General features: G+C 38.7%; 1 protein-coding gene across 1 annotated transcript in view; it reads left to right on the top strand.

Moving 5' to 3' along the window:
- The window catches only part of LOC124466116 (glutamate receptor ionotropic, kainate 1), a 164,242-nt gene that overhangs the window by 111,211 nt on the left and 40,622 nt on the right, over positions 1–12,409 (top strand). The window contains exons 8-13 of the mRNA XM_047017796.1: positions 10,225–10,332; positions 10,523–10,564; positions 10,877–10,990; positions 11,090–11,293; positions 11,544–11,767; positions 11,933–12,051. Of these exons, the coding sequence (XP_046873752.1) occupies positions 10,225–10,332; positions 10,523–10,564; positions 10,877–10,990; positions 11,090–11,293; positions 11,544–11,767; positions 11,933–12,051 (811 nt within the window). The remainder of the gene's footprint in view (positions 1–10,224; positions 10,333–10,522; positions 10,565–10,876; positions 10,991–11,089; positions 11,294–11,543; positions 11,768–11,932; positions 12,052–12,409) is intronic.

The following is a 12,409-nucleotide window of genomic DNA, read 5'->3' as shown; positions in this document are numbered from 1 at the left end:
GTCATTTGCCTGAGAAAGCGACCTCCGTTACCCAGGCTAGTTTTGGCTGATCACTTGGTCAGGCTATTTAAGGGTATCGGGGTCAAGTGACTTTTGTGCATAGACAAGTGAAACGTAAATGTATTTGTCCAAAGGCCAAGAGCCTCAAAAAGTTAATATCAAGCCCTGCAATCCAGTGGCCAGAGATATATGATGACCTGATCGACACTCCAAGTGTAATAGACCGGGGAGAAGTTCGTCTTTTACAACCAGGGAGTCAGGTGGCTGAGCGGTTAGGGAATCGGGCTAGTAATCTGAAGGTCGCCAGTTCGATTCTCGGCCGAGCCAAAATTATGTTGTGTCCTTGGGCAAGGCACCCTACTTGCCTCGGGGGATTGTCCCTGTACTTACTGTAAGTCGCTCTGGATAAGAGCGTCTGCTAAATGACTAAGTGTAATGTAAACAACTGAAATGCGCAGTTGAGACTGCTTGACAGTTGTGTGTCGTAGGGTGATAATTTGTCTATGGGTCAATGACGTATAAGGATTTTTAACAAGCCAATTTTTAAATACAATAAATATATTTTTTTATTGCATTTGTTCAAACATTAACAATGTTGTGTATGTATGAATTTATATAAAACAATTATTTAAACTATTTTTAGTGTTTTTTCATGTTCATGAATTGGCCATGACCTTTAAAAATGTCATGTGGTGCGACCGTGAAATATTAAATAAATTAACATATTTCCTTAACCTATTTACATTTATTTGTTAAGTTCTCAGTAATATGAAGTCTTTAGAAACTAATTATTTGGATTTCTTCTGAAATTCTATAGTTGTTGATATTTGTTTTTGTTCAATAACATCACAGTCACCTACCTACATGTAGTTAACATACGCATTTTTCCTATGAATTGCACAAAACTGAAAACAAATTCTAAACAATATAATTCCCTTCAGCATACTTGATCAGAGATTCATATTTTGGCCTCAGAAATGTCATATTGCATTTAGATTTTGATACAGTTATTGCCATTTCTGGTCGCACCACATGATGTGTGGTCGCACCAAATGATCAAAAATCAACATATTAGGAAACAATAATTTCCATGCAAAAATATAACAGATTTTTATTCAAATTTAACAGATTTTAGTAAAGCAAACATCATTTCGTCGTTTCATCCATGGCATTTTGTAAACATTTCATTTTCAAAACATCAAATTTTACTACTTCAACTTATTCTGACGGGACGATTGGGTATAGGCATTTCTTTAACCCCAGGAACTTTTGAACTTTTCCCAGTTAATTTTGCTCAACTTGGAGCAGCGAGAGGTTGCTGGCTCAGGGTATAAGATCACTGACTGACTGAAGTACAAAAATCAAAAACAGATCACTAACTGACATGCAAAAATCTAAAACAGATTTTTATTAAAATGTAACTGATTTTTTTCGGTGAAAGCAAACATTTAATTTTCATTTCCACAACATACCATTTTCATAAAAAATAAATTAAAAACTCTTCAGAGAAATTCATTCATGGCATTTTCAAAACATCAAATTGCTCCTTTTACTACTCCTACTCATTCTGCTGTGACCATTGGGATTGGTGTATAGGCATTTCTTTAACCCCAGGAACTTTCTAACTTTTTCCAGTCATTGTTGCTCAACTTAGAGCAGCGAGAGGTTGCTGGCTCAGGTTCTTTAAGGTGCCCTTCACAGCCATAATCTTGTCTGGAATCAGCTCATCATACTTTTGTATTGCCTCTTCGCTTATCCAGTGATGATGAATGCTTGATCCTGACTTTTTAGCCAGCATTTCATACAAATCCTGTGGAGTCTGCAGCTCGCCTCCTCGTAGAACGTATTAATCGGCCTCCCTCTTTACGGCACCACCAATACCGTCCGGGGCACCCTTTCCATGGGATCGTTCAGAATAGTTCCATGAAACATACTCAAATCCAGACAGGAAAGGTACGGTACTAAGCATGTAAAAGTTTGCTTTGTTCCTGTACTGTGTAACCGGTCCATCACTGATAACATGCAAAGCTGTAATCTTTGGGTAGGTTGCCCGTAGCTCCTTCAGTATGGGCTCCAAATGGGCCCATACTGCCCGCTCATCATGACGGAGGCTGTCTGACAGTGTTGCAAAGGATTTTGTGCCATGGACAGTGTAGAGGATAGCAGTGTGGATCGTGGCTTGCTTTCGACTGCCTCCAAAAAGATAAGCCTGTATCTCTGTGCTCATCTTGCATGCATAGTTCTCTGAGAAATCAAGGTGAAGAACCGCTTCAGAGTCAGTGAGATTTTGTTTAATGTATCGAAACTGCTCTGTTTGGTGGATCCAATTGAACTGATATATGGCTAAAGCTTCTAGCTTTTTTTGGAACAGCTCTTTCAATTCCTGTATTGGCCTGGTATGTGTGCGCTTTACAACGTTTGCAAAGGTTTTCTCTCCATTTGTTGAAGTTACCCGCTCCCATTTTTCCCAAGATACCGTAATACCGTCTGTCTCAGGAAATTCAACTTCGTCAAAGCAGCACTTAGGACAAACACGATCCATACATGCCTTATTTTTGGGGTCACATACAATGATTTTCACCAACTCTGAGATGCTGGTTGTCTTTAGCAGCCCTCTCTTGGCAAGTTTGTTCACCAACAGACGGATGTTTTCGTGTTCTGAACATGCACAGGTATCTCGGTCTTTGGACTTGGGCTCTGTAATGTAAAATGGCCGCCTTCGAACAAATTGTCTGTAAGACATGGACAGATGCTGTTCGACCTCAGTCTGATACTCTGTGTGGAGCTCAGTGAGGGGCTTTGTTAGAACTCTTCTTTGTACCTTCTGTTTATTTTTGGTGATGGTGTCTTTTTTCCCAGCTAAAAGAGTACTATTTTCGTCTCTGGACAAAAACTTGATAACAGCCTGCTTTCTCTCTCCTGACAGTTTCTTGCCTCCCCTTTGCTTGAATTTTTCACTTAGGCCTTGACTTTGTCTTGCCATCAATCTCTTCTCTCTCCTTCTACATTTATCCTTTAGTTTTCTCATTTCTGCCAGCTGTTTCCTCAGATACAAGACCTGCTTTTCTAGTGTTCCCTTCTCCTTCTGCAGTCTTTTGCTACGTTTCTTAGCTGAAGTATTCTTCCTCTCAACTCTCTCTGGCGTGGACGCGACTGGTGGATTAAAATCCTCATTAAAAGGTTCTGGGTCTAAGATAGGTAGACCTGCATTTTCTGATGGCTCTGGAGCTACAGCTACATCAGGCAGAACTGGCAGGGTGTTGTCCATAGATGGTGGTGTGAGGTCTGGCGGTGTGAGGTCTAACACAGCATTCGCCATCTTTTTCCTATCCCTATATGAATTGGATGCAGCCCTCCACTTCTCTCTCTGCTTCTTTTTCTCTCTACCAGACAGCTCACTTGAGTTAACATAGTGAATCTTTCCCTGCTCTTTTCTTCTCTGGTAGCTGAAACAGATATAATGTCATAAATCTACGGCGTAGTGTTTTCTTTTAGACAAATGACAGTAGATGAATATTTCAATGCAAAAATCCATGTCCTCCACACAAGAACAATATGTAGGTCATGGTGCTTTTCAATTTATTTTCTGCATTTTACAGCAAACCTTTCTTTTCTCCTGGCAAGGTACTGTGCTCTTGCTGCAGGGTCGGAATTGACGCGTTCCCTGTGGCGAGCAGTCTTTACCTTACTTGGCAGCGGCATCTGATAAAATGGATTAAAATATATTATTATTATTAAAATGTTATGTTTATGTATTTTTCTCATTATATTGTACAAATACTCATCATTAACCGTTGTCTCTGAAATACATGAAAAAATTGTGAAAAGCCTTAATCTTGTTTATTGAAGATTAAAATGAATTACTATTTGTATATAAACCATCAAAAGAATAGAAAAGCACAAAACTTGTCGATATTGGATATATATCAGTCTTGGAAGGCATAATTTAATGGTCGCACCACATGATATTTGGTCGCACCACATGATTTTTTTTTATTCAGTCAAATTTTACAGGCACAGCATTGGCCACCTAAATAAAACTAGCTAGTTTCGCGCAGAAGGCCACTACGATATTTCCTATCAAAACATCAATTTGTAAATATAAATTAACATTTATTGTCTTTTTGAGGTCATACCACATGACATCCAAAAGTGGAAACTACATACCAGCCATTCAAAAAGTTACTTTCTTCAAAAATGAGAGAGGGTTACAAACCTGCTTGTTGCTTTCAAGGGTAATTTGCAAACTGATGTATGATGCAACTTCCTGTCGTTCAGTGGAATTCAAAATAAAAGCTCCAAAATAGTCATTTCTTGATGGTCGCACCGCATGACATTTCATAAAATGGACATACTCGGACAAAGTTTGTTTGTATATTATAACAGAAATATCAATAAAAGAGTACTGTAATTTCATATAAGACTACAAAACACTTTGGAAATGATGCCAAACAGGGCAGAAAATGCATTTTAATACATTATGAGCAAATTTCCAGAAGTTTCCAAAATGGCACTCATGCCTGACCGGTCGCACCACATGATATTTTGACACTTTCAGTAACAATTTTTTTTTAAATGCCATATGATTTTTGAAAAATGAATGTGGTTACATAAAGTGGAGAGACACTAAATATAAATAGTGTTTTTTTCTATAAATCTTAACAATTTTTTACTGGAGAAAATGCAGTCGGACAGTAAATTTAGGCGTCATGTCATTGACCCCTATACAAATGGCGAGTTGAACAAACACGTCGGATGCGCCGTGTTTTTTATGCCGATGTAGGTTCGCAAAACCATGAGCAACAACAGCAACGAAACTTCCGCCATTGTTTATGTTGTGTTTGGCGCTACCGCGCTAGCGTTGCTGGGAAGTATGAGACGTATACAGTGACGTAATGACGTGGCTCTGTGATGGCTCTCCCCCGTGAAATAGCAAACCGGTTCTTAGTAAGCTCCGTTCTTGAGCCAGCTACGAACTGGCTCTAGCACCAGCTCCGAACTAGCTCCCGGTTCACTTTGGTGGAAAGGGGGTATGAGAAAACATATTTGTTAGTCAAAGCGAAGCGAGCGGATATCGTGGGAGAATTCCTACTGTGTTAGATTTACTGTTTCAAATTGAAAACTGAGAAGATATTTAGAGTAAAGACAAGTTACTTAACATATATGTGTTCAATATCGTCAATTAAAAGTAAAAACCTTCCAGTTATGAAGCGTTTGTTTGTAGGATTAACGCCAGCTGCACCAAGCACTTACCCCAGCCCCGGTTTGGCTGTTCGTGACGGTCAGCTATGACAGTTTTGAGCCTCGATTTTTGCAGATTTCTGTAAAACTTGCAAAAATAAAAATGATCTAGCTAGATTATGTACGCTTTAAGCTCCATGTACATACCTTATTTGGCCAATTGGGTTGGGTTGGAAAAAAAGCCTAACCGTTTTTAGTTATGAAGAGCCATCGCGCTAGCTCGATTATGAGAATAACAGAAATGTAGCTACAATCCACACCTCAAAAAAGTTAATTTAGACGCAAAAATGTACGTCCAATCTCAAAAATAAGGATATTTTCCGAGACCGAAGCCCTGCCGAAACAAGAGATATCCCTTATAAGTCTGTGCGGTCAAAAATATGACTCTACCAGCAGTTTCAAAAACTTGTTCCTTCTGCTTTCTCTGACGAAATTCTCTATATTTCTCACCAGATTTGCACTGATCTCTATGGGGCAAGAGTTGGACTTTGTCTAGCTTTCGTGGGGCTCTGAACAAATGTGTGAGTCTATTGGATTCCACAGACAACTGTCTACGACCAGCACATAATTAGGTGTCTATTGATCCAAAAATGAAGCATGAAGATTGAAAATTGTGGCAATGCTGGCAAACTAGAAATACTTTTTTAAACTGATTTCGAAGGTCCACTCCTATGGAGTCAAATTAGGGTCAATAATAATTTGCAGGAGCAGAAATAAGTTTGCATTCGTAAATAAGTGTTGTATAATGCAAATTATTTTTGACGCACACTTTTTTACGGATGCAAATCTTTTTCTGCTCCTGCAAATCTTGTTTCCTGCTAATCTTGTTCTGCTCCTGCTAATCTTATTCTGCTCTTGCTAATCTTGTTCTGCTCCTACTAATCGTTTTCTGCTCCTGCTAATCGTTGTCTGCTCCTGCAAATCTTTTGCCATGTCAAAATCGGGTCAAAAAGGTGTCCTATCAGCATGTTGCTTGTTGAGTAGCCAATCAGAATGCTGATCACCGACCATCCAATAATGGGGCGCCAAGTTCTCTGGAGTCATTCAACATGGAGGAGCCTGAGGCGAATGCATCAGTGACACAGGTGGGTCAATTACAGGTTAATTATATCACGGAACATGCCAACAAAGTTTTATAGTTAGCTACATTCATGTAAGACACCTTTGCGTGCATTCCAGAGTTTCTTAAGTTCCATAATTGGGTTATGTGGTCGCTGCTAATGTAAACACTTATCCTACTAATATGGGAAGAAAAAGGTAGGCTAGCGGAAGGTTGACTAGGTTCAGTTTCCAATCGGAATAGCTATAAGTGGTCACAAGTTAGAAAATAAGGTAACGTGGGCTACTTTATGCGATCATTAAACAAACTATTCTAGTGGAGTTTGTTGGCTCAAAAGCGCAGCCTTTTTGAGCTTGGATTGGATTCGGGTTGATGTGTGTTTGTCTGATATATTGTGGCCTTTCAAAATATTATTGTTGCAATTGACTTAACTGTAAATGTAGTGAAACACAGGTGATGGCAATGCATACAGAGAGCTTTTAAGAGTTTATAATTTGCGGAGGATGTAGGCAAGGCTATTATACAGAAATTGTTCATGGTATAATTAAATTAATGTATTTTCTTTGCAACTTTGTCAGGTGGGAGGTCATCTTCTCAACCGACTGCAGTCGAGATTGGAGCAGACCTCTCAATGAAAGCCCATGGATCTGGACATTTTGGAGTTCATTTGTTCAAGTGAAATTACTCATTGATAAACTGTTAACACTTCTCACTAGTCACTTTACACACTGTCACTTTCAGTCACTTGTTGCTCTTTCAGCTACTGGTTGCATCAGCAATATTGCACTAATTGTAGGACACACTTGTCTCAGGTTACCTTAGGTTGTATATTACATGTATATTGTATGTATATTACAGGTCTAGTATACCGTTTTGTATATTATTTTGTATATTAGGAAGTTTATTTTGTATTTTGGCTTATCATAGGTGTAATCTATGTTTTGAGTACTCATGTCACGTTATGCCAGGTTGTCTTGTCCTAAGAATTACAGTGCCCAGTCTGACCCTGTGTTGTTCAGTGCATCTGACAATAAAAGACTTGAACTTGAAAAACAGTAGACAAAAACATTTGGTCAATCCCTGAAATAACAGTACTAATCACTATACTATATACTACACAATACTAATCCTCTCAAGATGGTGCTATATTTATCACTAGTCTCATTTTAAACATTCTGTGTTGTGCGGTGGCAGTCTAGGCCTTACATTTAATGGGTAACTCTTACTTGATAGAGTAAGGTCAGCTTTATGTGAAATTGTTGGCAATATACATGCTGCATAACCAGTATGTAAGAGGAGAAACGTATTACTCACACAAACACACACTCTCAGAGCACAAGAGCAATGTGAAGGTTATGAATCGACAAAATAAGTTACTCAAATCAAACGTTTGATCTTATTGATGTAACCTAGACCAGACTGAAGCTTGGCTAAGAATCAGAGGTAGCTAGGAAAGGGGTCATGGACTCGGTATTCCCTGCTATGGGTTATTCAACAAATGAATGAGGAAGGAGACGGCCATAATGCACTTTATTTTCTGATGTCTTGTTTAAAGGTAAAGATTTAAATAGATGTACATCATTCATTAGGCCTACTTAAGTTAGTGTGGCAACAATTCCCATATAGTGCTCACACAAGCCACTAAGCAGCTCCAAAGCTGCGGTTCAGCTACTGTGCCTGCTACAACCGTACCACCAAAACCACACCGACCGTACCACAGCTTTGTCTCCTGTCCATCCTGAACAGGTACAGTAATCTGCAAAAAGTGTGTATTTCATGGACAAGTAAGACTGCACCCTGACAGTGACTGTCTACCAACTCAAATACTATTGAACAAAACATTAGGCTATATCACAACACAGTATCACATCGAAATAAAAAGGTATCTTTACCTGTTGGTATTCTAGCATTTTTTTTACATTATGAATTTCATTACGCTTCTTTGGTGAGACCTCTAGGTACCCTGTTAGCGTGTTAGCCATTAATACATTAATTTTCCAACATGAAATGCACAGTTTTACAGGTGTGTGTGAACAATTTAAAGTTTAAACTCAGTCTTGAAAGCAAATTTAGATTATGAAATTAGGCTGCTTGTTTGACTGTGGGTAACATTGAGAATGTTTTTTGACAATCTTACCAGACATCCCAAGTCTCCCGGAAGGTCAGATTTTGACACGGCAAAGGATTTGCAGGAGCAGAAAACGATTAGCAGGAGCAGAAAATGATTAGCAGGAGCAGAAGACGATTAGCAGGAGCAGAAGACGATTAGCAGGAGCAGAAAACGATTAGCAGGAGCAGAAAACGATTAGCAGGAGCAGAAACGATTTGCGGGAGCAGAAAAAGATTTGCATCCGTAAAAAAGTATTTGTCAAAAATAGTTTGCATAATAAAACACCTTTTTACAGATGCTAAACTATTTCTGCTCCTGCAAATGGTTTTCTGCTCCTGCTAATCGTTTTCTGCTCCTGCTAATGTTTTCTACTCCTGCTAATTATTATTGACCCTAATTTGACTCCATACCCTCCACTCTAAGCGTTTCAGTCAGCACTCTTGGCTCTCACATACACACCCATGTAAATCTTAGAAATGGTTTGAAAAACTTAATATATGATAATATACACATAATCAGTGATATTAAACAAAGTTTAATTGATATCTAAAAGCTGAATAAAAATTGTATATCAACATTTTAAAGTTTAAATGGTGGCTGTAGCTGAAAGAGACAGAAAAAGTTTAAGACGATTGAGAGGATTTGAAAAAAAACTCAATTGGAAAATTGATTTATATTAATTCAAGCATAAGAGGTACAAAGCTAAAAAGATATAGCACCCATTGCCTGAAAGTGCTGAATTTTTTGATAGCTGAACGATTTTAATAGCTGAAGATTTGAAGGCGCTGAAAGGTATTGCGGCAGGAATAGAATAATATTAATATAAAGAATATGAATAAGTTGAATAAAGATTAAAAGAACAATACTTGGAATGCTGAAGAGCAAGATATGAAATAAAAACGCGCAAATAAATCTATTGTGTCTATACAACGCTGTTTTCAACAGATTGACTAGATATCATTTGAAATGATAACGTTACTTGTTTTCACTTCTATTGTGGAAGCAAACTGGATTGAGTTAGGTGGGTAGAACGTTACAGCTTAGCAACCAAACTATATCTTGATTCAACTCAGCTTCAGTTAGCTAGCTCTAGATATCTTGCTGAAAAATAACCTGACAAAGATCTGGACAAACATGCATCGTGAACTGTAGATTTACATAACAACACGGGTTATTTTAATGAAACACAGTCAGGAACATGAAACAACGTTAGCCAATAAACTAGGCTAAATCATCACACATTCTACCTATGCTCTTGCGTTAGCAAGCTAAACTAGTTTACATGCCTACAGTCTGGGTGTTTTTGCTATCTAAATCAGCGTTAATAAAAAGCAGATGACCTAGAGTCTAGCTAACATTGACTAAACAGTCATGGCTGATGTTTGTCTATACCGTAGCGTAGAAGATCCCTGTGTAATTAGACCCTCGACACCACACAAAAGTGCGCCTGAAACCAAAATGGACATGTCATATCATTAACCCCAATACATGGGGAGGCTCAGTAGATGTCGTAAGGGGGTAGCGTTGGGGTGAAAGGGACGAGCCAACAGCCCACCAAGGTTAGCAAAGGTTGAGGCCAAAAAAGTGGTACTGGGATGGATGGGAAAGGTCAAAGCCCCCAGGGGCCTTTGATAATTCCTTTCAGTGGCTAAAGACATTTATTCATTGTTTTGAAACGGTAAATGTCTTTTATTCTGGTTTTGTTAACTCTTAACGTTTCTTTGTTCCAGCATTGGAAGTTTATTTGTTTACCTTTATGAGACGATACACATTCAAGAATAATTATACTCACCCCGTTTTACCTCTACCTCAGGCTCAGTGGAATGGCTTGACAGGGCAAATTATTATTAACAAGACAGATGGCTTACGGAAAGACTTTGACCTAGATGTCATCAGTCTAAAGGAGGATGGCGTGGAGAAGGTGAGCATTTATCTTACTTCAGTGTGTACTCTGATAGTAGATAATTTTAGCATTGAATTACTCTTGAGAACTTCACAAGAAGACGGCAACAACCACAAAATGGGTATGTTGACGCAACTACACACAGGTACAGGTATTTGTCTAGATATGAAATGTAATTCAAATGCTTTCTTTCTATCATTTTTACAAGACAATCGCGGGCAATAGTCGACTGAATAAAGTGTGGAAAAAGGTTTGTATTGTGGTTGTAAGCACTTTTTGCCATAGGTACTCAATATCAATCAAACTGTTCTATATGCTTAGGTAATTTGACTTATTGGATTTAGAGATATATATTTTCCTCACACTTTCTTTAGCGTTTCTTTCAGCTCCTGTCCTAAATGTGCTCTGTTTTGTTCCCAGAATTGTATATGCACGTATTCATTCCATGTCTTCTTTAGACTTTATTTCGATTTCTATACTTTCACAGGAAACTCACAATGTCAAATATTTGTACATGTTTTTTAGTGAAGTGCAGTTTTGATGATTGAGGTTATGTTTGTAGATTGCTGTATGGAATTCCAACACAGGCCTTAATTTAACTGACAGCAACAAGGACTTGTCCACAAATGTCACAGATTCCATGGCCAACAGAACCCTTGTTGTCACCACTATTTTGGTAAGAACATTTTTGACATGAATATGCTGGTCAAACATCTGCTTTTCATGTGGAATAGACAAATGCTCTGATTAATGTATATACTATGTCATCTTGCAGGAAAATCCATATGTCATGCATAAGAAATCAGATAAACCATTGTATGGGAATGACCGGTTTGAGGGCTACTGTCTGGACCTGCTAAAAGAGCTGTCCAACATTTTGGGATTTGCATATGAGGTCAAGCTGGTGTCTGATGGGAAGTATGGCGCTCAGAATGACAAGGGAGAGTGGAATGGCATGGTCCGAGAACTCATTGACCATGTAAGTCCTGTGACTGTGTTTTTGTTATTGGCATCTACTCCTTCAGTTCAGTTGCCATTCGTTTGGTATTGCATCTGGACCAAATGTAAGCCTTCTAGACAGTGGCCATTGCATCTGGACAAAACGTCAGCTTTGTGGACAATGGCTTATAATGTATAAATATGTTCAATGAGTCATACACATTGTGTGAATCAAGTACAGTCTAATTAAGTTTTTCTTCAATGTGTTATCTCCCTGCTCACCGTGTCAGGTGGCTGACCTTGCTGTGGCTCCTCTCACCATCACCTATGTGAGGGAGAAGGTCATCGATTTCTCCAAACCATTCATGACTCTTGGCATCAGTATCCTGTATCATAAGCCCAATGGCACAAATCCAGGAGTTTTCTCTTTCCTCAACCCCCTTTCCCCCGATATTTGGATGTATGTGCTGCTGGCATGCCTTGGTGTCAGTTGTGTGCTATTTGTCATTGCAAGGTAAATGGGCACTTGATAATTGCAAGTAAAACATTCTGTACACTGCATTGGTTGATATTAATATTATAATGCAATTTGAATTTTGCTGGATTTTCTGTTACATCAACCTACTTTTCTGAACTAAAGTAACTCAGTTAGAGTAACTGTGTCCTGGTTTGACTGCAGGTTTACACCATATGAGTGGTACAACCCTCACCCCTGCAACCCTGACTCAGATGTGGTGGAGAACAATTTCACTCTAATCAACAGTGTCTGGTTTGGAGTTGGAGCACTTATGCAGCAAGGTACTGCTTCCAAGAGGCTGAGTGGTATCTGTCATATATAATTACATCTCAAAAACCATTTAGGGTTTGTTAAAAGCATAAAAAGAAAGTAAAATCAAGTGACAACAACCCTTATGCCGCCAACGAACAAGGTGCTTTGTGATGTATGATATTTGAGGTACAGTAGACTATTGTTCCTAATTTTTTTCCATTATGACAAATCAGGTGAAGGACATATTCAATTATTTCATACTGTCCTGTGGTGTTGGATGGTGATCCTGTACTTCCCAGCCCTGTAGCTAACCCTTGCCCAAACTGACAAACGCCCGTGCAGAGCAATTGCAGCAAATGCTCTACTAATTCAGAACCCTGAACACTC

Source organism: Hypomesus transpacificus, unplaced genomic scaffold (assembly GCF_021917145.1).
Source record: "Hypomesus transpacificus isolate Combined female unplaced genomic scaffold, fHypTra1 scaffold_65, whole genome shotgun sequence".
NCBI classification, from domain to species: domain Eukaryota; kingdom Metazoa; phylum Chordata; class Actinopteri; order Osmeriformes; family Osmeridae; genus Hypomesus; species Hypomesus transpacificus.
The sequence above is the reverse complement of the archived record's forward strand: the minus strand, read 5'-3'. Positions and strand labels throughout refer to the sequence as shown.